The sequence below is a fragment of the Centruroides vittatus genome, unplaced genomic scaffold, assembly GCF_030686945.1.
Source record: "Centruroides vittatus isolate TY-2023 unplaced genomic scaffold, ASM3068694v2 scaffold_1015, whole genome shotgun sequence".
Classification (NCBI taxonomy): Eukaryota; Metazoa; Arthropoda; class Arachnida; order Scorpiones; family Buthidae; genus Centruroides; species Centruroides vittatus.
Genome location: NW_027122666.1, coordinates 5705072 through 5719634, shown reverse-complemented (window position 1 = coordinate 5719634; position 14563 = coordinate 5705072). Strand labels below are relative to the sequence as shown.

The following is a 14563-nucleotide window of genomic DNA, read 5'->3' as shown; positions in this document are numbered from 1 at the left end:
ATTATCACAGTAAATGAAGGTTAAAGGATATATAAGTTTCCTGTTTTCTACAACAAAAACCCTGTTAATTGATCTTTTATCAATAAATAAAAAATAGAATACATTTTAAATAATTAGTATTAATTCCTTCTTTACATTTCAGAGACAATTCAGCTTAAGACAGTAAACAACCTATAATTCTTTAATGCAGAACAAATATTTCTTTTGAAAGCAATTCTTTGTTCAGCTAAGTATGAAGATAAATATTACTTATTCTCTTGAATACATGTTTTTATCAGTTTTTCCTTGTAATACATTACAGTAATAAGGAAGCTTACAATATTAATTTCAACATAACAGCTTTTTAATTGCTTACAGGATAGTTTCAGTTCTAATTTTTTTTTTTGTCATCAGTTACCAGTTAAGATATTTAAAATAAATATTTTAAAAAAATTAAGAGAAAAATATTCGGACTCTGTTTTCATTTAATATTAAAGTTTGCTATTGTGCAGAAATATTAAACAGTGTGTAAACTTCTTTCTGGATATTAAGAACATTATATGAAAAAAAATCATTCTGCTTACAACATAATCATTGCTAAGTAATTCAGTAACTTTGTTCATGAATTAACTAAAGGATATGCACTTTTAAAATACCAGACTTTATTCTTTCATATTGAAAATAGAATTTACAAAATGTGAAAATTATGTATTAATTTTCTCTATTTCATTGACATCATTCAATTTGCAATGAATAAAATCAATAATATGAATAAAATATTTGTGAAATATTCATTCATGTAAATACTGTATTTTAATTACTCTTAAAAATCCATTGCAACTCAATCAATAAACCTTAAAAAATACTTTTATCTCTTCTTAAATGTCCATTTGATGTTCAGACTAATGATTAATTGTATAGAATCAGAATAAGTAACAGTTCTGCTGTAGATGACAGAAAATTTGCATTTGAATAATAGTAATATAACTGGTCATTAATCAAATGGTATTATTTCAATTTTTATGAAATATATCCTAATTACTCACAGTATTAACTTCAGTCAAATAATATGGACTAAGCTCATTCATTTTACCAAACAAAAAATTAGAACTTAAATTATGCAAATAACTTACGAGAAAAGATGGTCCAACAACATGGAGATGATGGGGTGACATATCAGCACTGTCTAAAGTAAAATGGAAACAACGGCCATTCCCCGTCACCTCCTCCTGTTCTGAAGACACATTCATGGTACATACCCGCTGCTGATGGCCAATCAATTGCTGTGCGTCAGAATGGTTAATCTGAAATAAATTGATGAAAGATTTGTAAAACTTATTACTATTATATGCTAATTTGCCATACATGTATTCATTTTCAATACTAAAGAAAATATACTAAGAAAGGAACAGGGAGAGCTGATAAAAATATTAGTTTGTACAATTACTTCTACAGCCTGCCTTGATTTGGCACATTATTTTTGTTTTTTCAACACTATTAAGATACAACTTCAATTATTTAATAATTATTAATTAAAAAAAAACTGTAAATGTAGTTACTTTGTAAATTTATCTATTATTTATATTACTAAACAGAATTTTGATGAATTATAAAAAAACAAGTTTTTATTTCTCTAAATTAAAAATCTAAAAATTTCTTATAAATAAATGAAAAAATATATATATTATTAGGTTTTTAACTAATTTAAGAATAAAAATTTAACACAAATAAGCAATTTATATATACACATTAATAATAATTGTAACAAAAACTGATTATGAAATTATATTTTTCAAAATGATATCTGACTCATTTTATACAGAATATTAACAAAGACAAAAGTCCAAACATAATATCTAACAAATTCAATAATCTGTCCTTAAACAAACAACTAAAATTTAGCATGACTAAACTATTACTGTAAGAAAAGCCTACACACTACTCCTCACCTTGCTTCTCAATTTCTAAACCACAAGAATCTCGGAATAAAACTTCAAGAATGGAAATACATCAAATTAACTCGGTACATGTTTTTCAGATGGCACAAAGGATATGGTAGTTTGTCTACTTCCTTTCTGACGTCACTAACTTCCTTACTGGAATTTTTAACTTCCCCAATTGCACTTAAAGGAAACCGATTGGGGAGGATGTGAGTCAAGAGATGCCCCCGCATCCTGACACTATCCATCTACGGTTTGTGTTGTAATGCATCAAAATTAGATCGATTGACTTATCATAATTCATATGACAAAACTAATTTCAATACTTTCATTTTTACACAGTTATTTCGATTCTATGGATTTCCCTTCTACATAGGATATTAAATTTATTTTTGGAATAAAACTGATAGTAAATAACTTCCTTTCTTATAGAAGGAAGATGTAGAATTCTTACCAGTATTTTCCTTTAAATATAGATTTTATTAGGTAAAATCAGTTTCTAAATTACTCTTTATTCACACATGTATAATGAATTAAAATAATTTGAATTTATTGAAAAATACAGTTGACAGTGAAAAAAGTTTTACAAAAATCAAATAGCTGTATTCATTAAATGAACTGACAAAAATCACCAGATGAAAAGCAACTATCTGTCAATTATCAACTTATAGAATGTGGTCATCCATCATCTATCGAGCTGCGTGTCGTCTTTTACTACGAAAATTATAGTAGCTACTCTCACATGGAAGACAGAAAATCGAACTTGCTGACACGTGATTGTGGAAATTGGATCAATTTCGTTACCAGTCTCACCAAATATTTTAAATAAATTTTTACAATTTAGTGAGTAAAGTCGAATATAAATGGATGTTTAGTGTGTTAAATAAAATCAGCACCCTTCTATTTGGCTTGTGAAACAATATTTGGATAACACACTAAAAATCTGTATTCAAAAACAAAAATAGTTTTGTTTTCGTTACATAAACGAAAAAGATTATTATAAATAGACACTTTTGTTTCCTTTCTTTTTATTTATTTAATAGGAACTTTCACAATATAAAATAAAATTAATATAAATAACGCAATTTGCAACCACGTGTCGGATGCGTGAACTATTATTAACGACCGATAAAATTGCGGGAATGACGTTAACGACATTTATCGATAGTTCAACACGAACTAAACTTTGTCGATCACGTGATCTGAATGCCACCACTACTTTGCAGACTTCTCTCATAACACTTATTACAAAAAAAAATTTTTTTTTATTGCAAAAACCCTATGAGTCATGCTATATATTACTTTATCCAACAGACATATTAGTTGGATAACCCAAGTATTTTTATTTATGTATATAAACACGAGTAATGGATATACTGTACTTAAATTCCATTTAGGAGTTTCTATTGTACGTTTGCTATATTTCGGTTATATTTTATGAGAAACTTAACGTTAATTCAATTTTCATAAATTTTATAGGTTTTTTCCAGAAAGATTGAATTTAATTGCGTAAAGTTCGACCGTTTACACAATTTCAGTGCAACCAGGAACAAATTTTATTGATTCTATTCTGCATATACGATATTAACCATAAAACTAATATTTCAATATCTTAGTATTAATAAAAATACTATAATGCTGTATATAGTATAAATACTAAAAAAATCAATTACTTTCATACATTATTTTTGTGAATTCGTTCGCTATTTTATTATTATTACAGAAAAACTTGCGTACAGTTCTTCATACTCAAAAATATCTAACTGCTGAATAAAAGCATCCGAAACTGTGAATTTTACATTACAGAGTTTCGTGTCTTCATCCCACCTGATCCCCTTTTCAATCCCGTCCATGAAAAAAAAAATGACAATCTACTTGTCATCTTTCCTTTTGACAACTGTGCGGTAGCAGCTAACAAAGTGTCATCTCTGTATATTAATAGCCGAAGAAAATCCCGATCGATAGATTCGAATGATATATTGTAAATGGATTCTGCCATTAGTCACTGTCGCCATGTTAAATGTAGCATAGCATCTCTCGCAGACACTCCAAAAACACTGTTGGCAAAAGTATTCTACAGTCTCGGTCCATCTAATGACTTAATGGGTACGGTTCGCTACAAAACGTGTCACTGATTTTATTTTTTCGTTTATACTTCTCTGCTGCCAGTTCTAATCTGTCTTTTGCGAACTTCCTACCTTCAGATTCGTGACGTTTTCAATTCGGCAACTACAATCCATTTTGTTTTACTTACTAAATCGTGAAATGTATTGATTTTCACATGATTGAAATTTGTTCGTATTAACACATTACAGCACTATCGAGTGTTAATTTAATATTATTTTGTCACGTTATCGTTCCACTTGAACTAAAAGCTGGCACGCAGGATGTCGGAGAAGCGTAACTCCCTTCCTCCGCCTTCGAATCATATATTACACGGGAGAGATACTTTCTTATCAAATTTTATTAGTATCATACTTCATAATTTGTAAAAAAAGAACATGACAGATGATGAGAAAGCATTAAAATTTCAGTTATAAAAGTTTGTAGCACCTTTAAGTAGAATAATAATCAATGTTTATACGAATGTGTACATTTATTTTACGTATTAAAATCTAGAAATACTGCATTACATAAAAAGAAATATAATTTAACTAATGAAAGGCACATTTCAAAAAGTTTTAACTTAGAAAAAAGTACTGATACGTTTCTTCAACTGTTTCTAATGGTGTAATACAGCGGCATCGATTATTACATTCATCTAACGTATTCATTTTCTCAGATGGTCAGTCAGTTTATGAGAATAATCTTACCATCGCTTCATAATTCATCAATATTTCATAATGGTTATTTTCATAGTAAAACGAAAACTTTGCTGAAATGATCATTAAGCATTTTTCTTTACAATATTCGTAAGTAACAGACGTAGTAATTTTAATGGCAATTTAATGATCTGGTATTACAAAATTATCTTTAAAGTATACTTTCTATTGTGTCTTATTTCTGATAAACGAACAGAATGAAAATATATTTAAAATTTTGAAATTCACATCGTCCGCAATATCAATATTTTAATATTAATAAATTGGCATCACAACCTTTAACTTTGATATGTTATAATGTATGTTAATTGTAAATTTCATTTGAATCTATAAAAAACTAAATTCAATGCTAGTGTATTTACACATTACAACAATTTAGATACAGCGCATAGTAGTAGGCTACATAAATTAAACAGAACTTCACCGAGAAACAATTCACAACATACACTGAAATACAGTGAGAAACTAACAATTCAATGGCAAACAATGCTCTTAATGTATATTTATGTTTAATTATTCATGAGTATGGGTAACACTAAGAACCTGTATACATACACCAAATATTTTACATACTTAGTGGAAGTTGGTTACACACATTAGGAACTTCACAATAAACGCTATTAACCCTACGTTTACTAATGTTTATCGACTGAAATCGGTTTCATCAAAATGTAATTGATGAAAAAAAAAATTATATTATTTTCTCATTTGAATCCAACAATAATAGTACAGTAAAACGGGCAGACACAATGCAATACATTAATGACACTTTCACGATCTCATGCAGAAGGTCATTGTTTATCACTTGTTAAGTACGCGTCCTCTCTCCCCAGTCTTAGTACTTATCGTATAAGGTTTAATCCTACCGAAAAATAAAACTTTCGTTTTCTACTACATTTAAAAGTATTCATTCGTCTGTAAAAACATCCGAGAATGTAAAAGGAAACGGTTAAAGGAGTAAAATGTCTTTTAAAACAGAGTAAATCCGGGCGTTAACCCAAACAGAAAACAATGACAGGTTGTCTTTTTCCCTGGCGGAAGGGAAAGAAAAAAATATAGATACTGAGAAAATACAAATTACAAACACCTGCAGAGGCATTAACCCTACATACGGATATCTGCTATGAGGAAATGTGGAAATAACGTAAGTTTGAAAAAATTCCTATAATAAATAATATACAGGGATTTGACGATAGGATCGGGATTAAAAGAAAAAAAAAAACTTCAAGAATTAGAAAGGCTTTTTAAGAGGGAGAAGAGCTACTGTATTCTAATTATTCACGGTTGGAAAGAGAAAAGAATTAAAAAGTAATTTTGAGATTAGCGAGATGTGGAGAAAGTGCTGATTAATTTACTGTACCGATACGTGTCTCGTTTTACTTGGCACTCAGTCCTTATAAATAATACGGGGATGCCATCGACCATTTTTTTCTTGTTTGTTTTTTTAGAATTTTCACATTTTTTTTTCTTTTACAACTTTTGATTAATACGAAGAAGTGAAAAGGCGTGAAAATTGCTGATACTGTAATGACATATTTGAGAAGAACGCGTCGGTAATTGGCAGAAATGTCTGAAGAATTAGCACGAGTATCCATCCACCTGTTAGGAAAACTACAAAAGATTTAAAAGCAACAACCAAGTGCGGGTCAGCGACCCTTAACGACTCTTTACGAGAAGACTATAAAGGTAAAGATTTCCATGGCAAATTAATGGTAAATCCCAGTATCGTTTAGCAGAAGCAATTACTCCCAGGAGATGCCACTCGAAGGAGAAGAGGAGCAAAGAATTAAAACCGAAATCTGATTACCATCACTTCAAATCTAAAATTTAGATGAAGATCTAACGATCGAGGACATCCGAAGTTTCTCATCCGACGTGTAAAGGCGGAAAAAATCTATCCGGGAAATAATTAGTCTATCTGTAAACTTTCAATTTCTGCATTGGATCGATCGAGATTATCTGTGATCGAATGAATAATTTTCTATCGACAATAGAATTATGCATTTCTATTCCTCACTACCATCGAGAAGGATGGAAATTTGGGTCTATGATACGTGACCGGGACGTTGCGACGCATCGGTCACACGGTAGAGAAATAGCGTAAACAGATTTAGCCACCATCGAGGTCGAGTAGAGATTACAGATGTGGACGTCCAAGATGGAGATGCGCCCTGTAATCAGGAAATATTTATCCAGTCACGTGACCGACGGGCCAATTTGAATACGTGATCGAGTAGTTAGGGGGAGAGTGAATACACGAACAGGAGAAAGGACACGAAAAATATCCACTCGCGCCTCCCGCCAAATCAATAACAACCAGTTCTATTTATACATGCCTTCCTCAACGATTCCATGGGGATGGCACATAACACGCTAAGGAGAATTTCCACCAATCCGGCCATGAAGAAAATTAAGATTTTTTCCCTCCTCTCTATTCCTATCGGTCTTCTTTATAGATGAAGTTGCAGTTTGCTGACCTCGAGATCATATTACTCAAAGTCGTTACCCTTACAGAATAAAACGACAAGCTTATAATACGAAAGAACTGATATCAGCCCACTAATGTAAAGTCGGTAATACTGTATTATTTACAATGTTTGAACAGATGATAATGGTTGTAAACAGTTTTCACATTTATAATCTCGAACATCCGTCATTCGTGGATAGATAGATGCAAGAAAAATGGAGTTTAAAAATACATATAAAGAATGGCAAGGCGTGCAGGTAATAATTAGATTCAAGAATAACGAAACCGGTGAGTTAACTACGTAAACGATCATAATGGCAGCTATCAGGAAATGAACAATAAAAACTGAAGGATGGAATGGAAAATTATAATTTGTGTAGAGTGATACTGGGATTATCATTCTTTGTTGACTGAAATAAAACTCATATCAAGGATTAAAAGCATGGAAATAATTATCAAGAAAGTTAAAACGTGTAAAAGATATTCAAAGAATATGAACTAAAGACTGTACAACATAAATATGCACGTAAATATAGACGTATTTATATCTATATAAAATAATATAAGATTATATCTCATAGACTAGAACATACATATATATATATATCTGGAGGCAACGACTGAAAATAATTTTAAAAAAGGCACTTTATCGTAAATATGAAACTTTATACAAAAAACGAATTGCGAGTGAAATAAGAAAGGAAAAAAAACGAATTTTATCCGAGAATAAAATTTAAAAAATGTATTATAGATAACAGCAAAGAATATTTGAAAGAAGGAAAACTATTCCTAAACAGTTGTACGAAATACTTTGCATATAAGAAAGAACTAAGGTATTATTTTAGGATAATGAACACTAAAGAGATCACAACAGATGTTAGGTCGAACTTCTATTGAAAAGAACTAAAAAAATAGAAAATATGTAATAAAACATATGACAATTTTATAACCTTGGAAATACGAATTTGCATTAAAGAAATTTTCTAAAAACAAGAAAATTGGACAATTGATTGGTTCGTTTACGAAAGAGACTACAATTAGGACTATAAATTATTCAAACGATTTAACTGGAATATATATATATATATTTTAAATCCAGAATTGTATTATGACGTGACCCTGTATTTAACGATCGAAATGCGACCAAATATCAAGTTTAATTCTGACATATTGGTCACAGAGAATCCTTGATAAATCACTCGTACTACACTCTACTTACAAAATTGAGTAGTTATTCTTCTTCAATCTGCTGTTTATCACCTCGGTTGCTTATTTTTAATAGCTTAATAAAATTTATGGGGAACGATATCGACATAAACAACGGAAAAATCCAAAAACAAAAAAATAAAGACATTTACTCTCGCTACCGTGCAGAAAAGTAATGATGGATGCAATTCTTGAAAGTCGAGGTTACGGTCGTGTGACGTCAAGTGCGATGACCTCATTTGTCTCTGACCTTTAACCTTGTCTTACTGATGTTTATATTTGCCAATTGTTTACTACTGACAAATGATTTGGTTAACATGTAAATAGCCGAAATTATCCCACATCAATGAACCCTGAGTTTTTATTGATTGACGCGTGATTAAAGATAATTAACTTGCTGAAATTTTTCTTTAAAGAGAAAAAAAACCACTAATTTTAAAGTTATTATTAACTAATAACCCGGTTAAGTTTGGAGGTTATTTATGAGATGTTGATTAAATATCTAAATAAATTGTAAACATTTAAAAATCTTTAGTTTAAATTTAGCAACACAACGTCGATAAATTTAACACGCAACGTTACCAAAACACCGAACGCTTTGTCGGTTTCACCAAAAATGCAATAATACGGTTTTTATATAAAGGAACTTTTACTCATCCTCTGGGAGGAGAGGTCACGCATGATTCATCCACATAGGAAACGGAAGAAGGGAAGGAAGGGAGAAGAAAGCCATCACACAATTGAACGTCTCCATTCCGTGATGAGGAAGTTAAATATGAAACTGCAATCCCTGCCAATCTTTGGGGAATTGGTTTAACTATAAGTATAGAATTACGACTGTTACTTCTACCGATATCTGTAAATGGTGGTCCTGGCTTGGTATATAAAAGAATAAAGTAACAAAATTCTGAATCCAATCTTGATTACTAACCTTAATTGGTAAGAGGAGCAGCAAAATGAGTTAATGCCTGCCTTTTATGATCAATTAAAAGTTTTGGGTGGGTCAGATATTCGATCTGCAGTCATAAACACGAGCGAGAGTCCAATAACTTCGTGTATGAGGAAAATTGCTATCTTTACCCGACCCATATCTTCGAAAAATGTGCTGTTTCATAATACGTGACATATTTCGATCACGGGCAAAGTTCGAATGTACACTCGCAGATATATCTATATTAATAAAGTTAATAATAAATATTTTAAAATAGATTTTTGTGAAGCTATTAAAGTTATTTTCACTCGACAGGCAATAAAACTACGAAGTTTAAAACTACGGAATTTTCATTACTGCATATCTCCATCGAGTAGTTACACATACCGTTGTGTGCGATATAGTGCCATTTCTGAGAGTTATGAGTGCCTAGCGTGGAATTTGGAGCTATGGGTTACTGTTAAAACTCACTCCGAGATGGAGGGATAATACGGAGAGATAAGAGTACCAGACCCTACACGGAATTTCGAAGGTTGCGTGATGCACGCTAATTAAGCTTTCGAGGACCCGCGGCTAAAATGTGTGAGAGTTGCTTCAGCTTTGGGTTAATTTTGACATATTCCCTCGGGAATTTGGCAAGTTGACACGTTTTCGTGATAGCAGGCACCTTTAGAAAATGGTATAAAAGAGAAAAAAACGTGCGTAAAATGTCACTAAACTCCTTATAACTAAATGATAAGAATATACATACAGATAACATTATAATAAAGACAACAACGGGTGCCTAACAAAAGGAGTAGCTCGCTAAGTATGACGTCTTCCATATATAACAGCTTATCTAGAATCAAATAATGTTCTATATAGAGCCATCTAACTAAAAGTCATCACTTACCCGACCATCAGTTGCAATTCTATACATTTAATTACGCTACTATAACGTTGCAGAAGTGAGTACAAGCAATGGCACTAACCAAACAATAATTGCAAATTCGTACCGGTGATTTATCCTAATTCCAATCGACTGTACAAACTACCTTAATTTTGAAAGTTATGTCTTAATGCGCTCGAGTAATCATTACAAATTGAGCATGCTCAATCTAATGCTTCCTTAAGTCTTGTTAGAAATTAAACCATTTCAAAGCAGCGATGCAAACTAGGAAGATTTTTCTTTAATACTTTAATGAAGAAGAAGAGTTTAACTGACTATGCGAGTGCCAACTAACCAACGAAGCATTCAGTCGTGCAGTTATCAAAAACTGATAATTTCTCTATAAACTCTCGCTTTATTCGGTATCATTCTGTAGTTCAGCGACCGAATATTTTAGATCTACAGTTATCGTCGTAGTAGTAGTTTTTATAACCTAAGAATGGAGTAGAGTACAGGCGTGTCTACTGTCCCACTGCATAGCTGGGAATATTCCCACAGTGAACAGCTGTCTGCCATCTTTCCGGTAGGGGAAGTTCATCTGTTCGACCATTCCATTATTTCCTCAAGAAAATTCACTTTTGTGTGTATTTTAGCATTTGTTGAAATTAAAATCGACTAAATTGTCGCTTAATCTATAATTATGTTGCCAAAAAATAGAGAGAAAAAATAATGCACGTTTCACACGGGAATTTATAGATTAAACTAAGTTTGCAATGGGTTACGTACGATGTCTAAAATAGTCTGTGGAAAAAAAAAAATTGTTCTGTTTAATTCATGTCTTATTTTTCCAAGATGCAAATTGGGTCTTTAAATTGTAATTAAGTTACAGAAAAAATAAATGGGTTAAACCATTATTGTAACTATTCTATATTTTAATAGCTCGTGTAATAATTATAAACTATATAAACACAAACTACTCGTGTTACAATATAAACAATCCACCTAATGCCTTTGTGTTCGAAAAATAAAAGAACAGTTAGCCTATATCGTAATAGGGTACAAATATAGTTATCAAAAATTAATATCGATAAATAACAGAGTAAACAGGAAGAGAATAACAGAAAATACCAGAAAAAATTTTGAAAATTTCAAACAGGAAGAAACAAAACTTTCAAAACACTAGCAAACTAATAAAACTTTTTGTTTTAATTATTCCTGCTCTTCCGTCTTCTATAATTAATTCCTTACATCTGAATAGTTATACTTAATTATATCTTATAAAAACAAACATTTTAAAAAAAATTAAGACGTTGCAATTAAAATTTTTAAAAATATGTAAGATGAAAGATAAGGATGAAAAAGAAATTTATAAGGAGAAAAATAAATACCGCTTACTTTCACATAAATTTTCTAAAATTTAAGTGACACATCGAAGTTAACTCTCTAGAGACATTCGAGATTTCCGGAATGCTTCACCCCCCATTTGCTACAACGCTAGGATAAACTCAACACTATCAATTCCAAACTGGTTTAATAATTTATAAAACTAACGGAAAACTGCACAAAATGGGCTCGATTCTTAAAGTGGAATAAATTACATCGATATAAAACTCGTCCTCCTCCAAACTCGAGTGGAAAAATGGTAAATAGAGAAACCAGAAACACTATAGCAGCTTCGAGTTTAACTGCTACCTACCTATATAACAATCTGCACGCAAGAGGGCTGACTTGTGGGAAGTTTTGATTGATTTTTATCTTGGTTTCGCCATCTGAGACCTAAACAACGAGCCCCGAAGCATTTTAGTAACTGTACCTAATCGATATTTCCTATTTATAACTCTTACTAAATCATCATCAATTAGAGTGAAAATATTGCATTAAAATACCTCGTGCCGACTTGTATATTGATACTGACAATGTAAAATACTAAAGTACTATTTGATGCAGGGATTTAACCTGCTAATATATATATATTGTGTGTGTGTGTGTGTGTGTGTGTGTGTGTATATATATATATATTTTATGAAATACAGTAATTGCATTATTTTGACGAGGAAGAAAAAAAGAAAAAACACAGTGCAGCGTCATAGTAAAATACTTGAACCACCATCTGTACAAAAGTTGATGGTTTTACATGTTGTATGTAGTCTGAGCTATTTCAAAAAGAAAACGAATTCGATAGCATCGACTAAAAGAAGCAGCAAAGTTAATCTGATTATAAAAATTGGAAATACTGTATCAGTAATGTAATTGAAAGTAATGGATTTGCTGTTTACAATTCTTGACATTTTGGATCTTATCACAGACGACAAACCATATTCAGAAGTGTTTACTTTTTATTCTTTCAAACTTCTACTCTTATAAAATTTTCATTCGGTCCAAATAATGTTTAAAAGATGAATTTCTGATGGAAAAGTAACTATTAACTAAGCATATATGATATATTATATAATATATATATACAGTATTTTTTAAATGTAATTTTAAAACATATGTGTCATCATTCCTATTATCTCACTCGTTTCGTAATTCTATATCCTTTGAACAATAGGATCCAGATCCTTTTTTAATCCACAATCTACATTTTCCCAGAATTACCATTACTTTCTAATACCTACACGTTTCATCTTTTTTATTATTAAAACTCATTTATCAAAAATATATTTGAGAGAAAAGTTATTTATATAGCTGGTATCTAGATTAATCTACTTATTCTTACAAAACGAATACAATGGGTAGTTTGCTGAACCCCAAAATGCATTTATGAATAGATGAACGATAGAACAGAACATTATATTGTGAAGCAACAATCGAGAAAATTGTGCTTTCTTTACGATCTTCTGATTGTTCTCCACAACAATACATGAAGCGACATCAATAATAATCATTTTTATAAAACATTATTCAAATATGCTACAAAAAATAATAATAATAATAAAAAGCGAAAACATAATCTACATGTATTTATTCATCATGGACAGCGATCGCAGCATTTTCATGATTCAGAAACTATATCCAATTCGCATAAACTAAAACCGTTTAAATTAGAAAAGCTTACAAAGGGTTCTGCACGATACTCGAACAGAAAGCTAAAACTTATTTTTCGGAATAAGGGCGAATTTTAAAAAAAGTCTAAATGCATATATTATTTATTTTTAATAAACTAAGAACTGTTACGAATACATTTTCATTAACTCTGACCCCAATCGAAATATGATCAGTACCCCCATCTAATTTCCCCTTGACTTATAATCTCCAAAATATACTAGCATCAATGCCTCGTGCGTAGAATTATTCCTGACAAATTTCAAAAATTTCGGTTCATAGTGTCCTGGGATATAAAGCAAAATATAGGCCAACATACATAAAGAATTTTGTTTCCCCTTTGGATGATTTTGGAATCAAGGAACCTCAAAACGTCTAGAAATACAAAAAAATACGGAGGGTCGAAATTTGACCCATTACAATACTTTCCCTTTGACTTTCCCGGCAGTTAAAGCAACAAGATGTTTATGCAACATAATTTATTAAATAGCAATAAAATTACACTAATCTCATAGTAATTACAGCATATTTTACTACATAATTAATCTATTTTTCATGATACACGAGATCCATTTGTATAAAAGATCCAATACACTTAACGTTGAAATATATCCAAAACATTCTATGCATTTTCTATTTTCCAATTTCGTTCCAAATCCTAGATTTCGTTGTATATTTACATATTACTTTTAGTATACATTCTCATATACATCTAAATATAGCATCCAATATAACTCTATCTTATCTCTCTTGACAATAAAAAATGGCATACTATTTTAATACAGGCATATTAGATTAATAGGTTAAAAAATTAACTAATTTTGAAATAAGGAAAATATTTAATGTACTTTTTTTCTTTAATAATAGTAACAATAGCTGCAACACTAACAAACTACTATAATTATCTGGTAATGAACGAATAAACGATTTTATAAGGCAATAAAATTTATTGTATAAGATGAATATCTCATTTATTACATTAGCACACTAGTTTAGTTGACATCATGAGAAACCAATAACGAAGTACGGTGCTTTGACAATTCCTTAAAAATATGCACGATGCCGAAACAAGTAGCAAATATGTTTTGTAAACGTGAACATGGTACAGGTACGTTAGGAATTTTCCTATTAACCCGCAATAAGTCGTACACTGCAAGCAACCGAATGACCCAATTATACTGAGCGACATTTATCAAACAATATTTACTTACGAAAAACTACAATGAATTGACAAATTCTATTTTTAGCCATTTAGCATTACCAACAAAAATTAAATAAGAAATGCATCAAGAAAAGAATTTGCTG

General features: G+C 30.7%; 1 protein-coding gene across 2 annotated transcripts in view; it reads right to left on the bottom strand.

Annotated features, from left to right (window-relative positions):
* LOC136986344 (rap guanine nucleotide exchange factor 2-like) overlaps positions 1-14563 on the bottom strand; it is an 89036-nt gene that overhangs the window by 29650 nt on the left and 44823 nt on the right. For both annotated transcript variants that reach the window (XM_067283851.1, XM_067283852.1), the window contains exon 3: positions 1113-1283. In XM_067283851.1, the coding sequence (XP_067139952.1) occupies positions 1113-1283 (171 nt within the window). The remainder of the gene's footprint in view (positions 1-1112; positions 1284-14563) is intronic.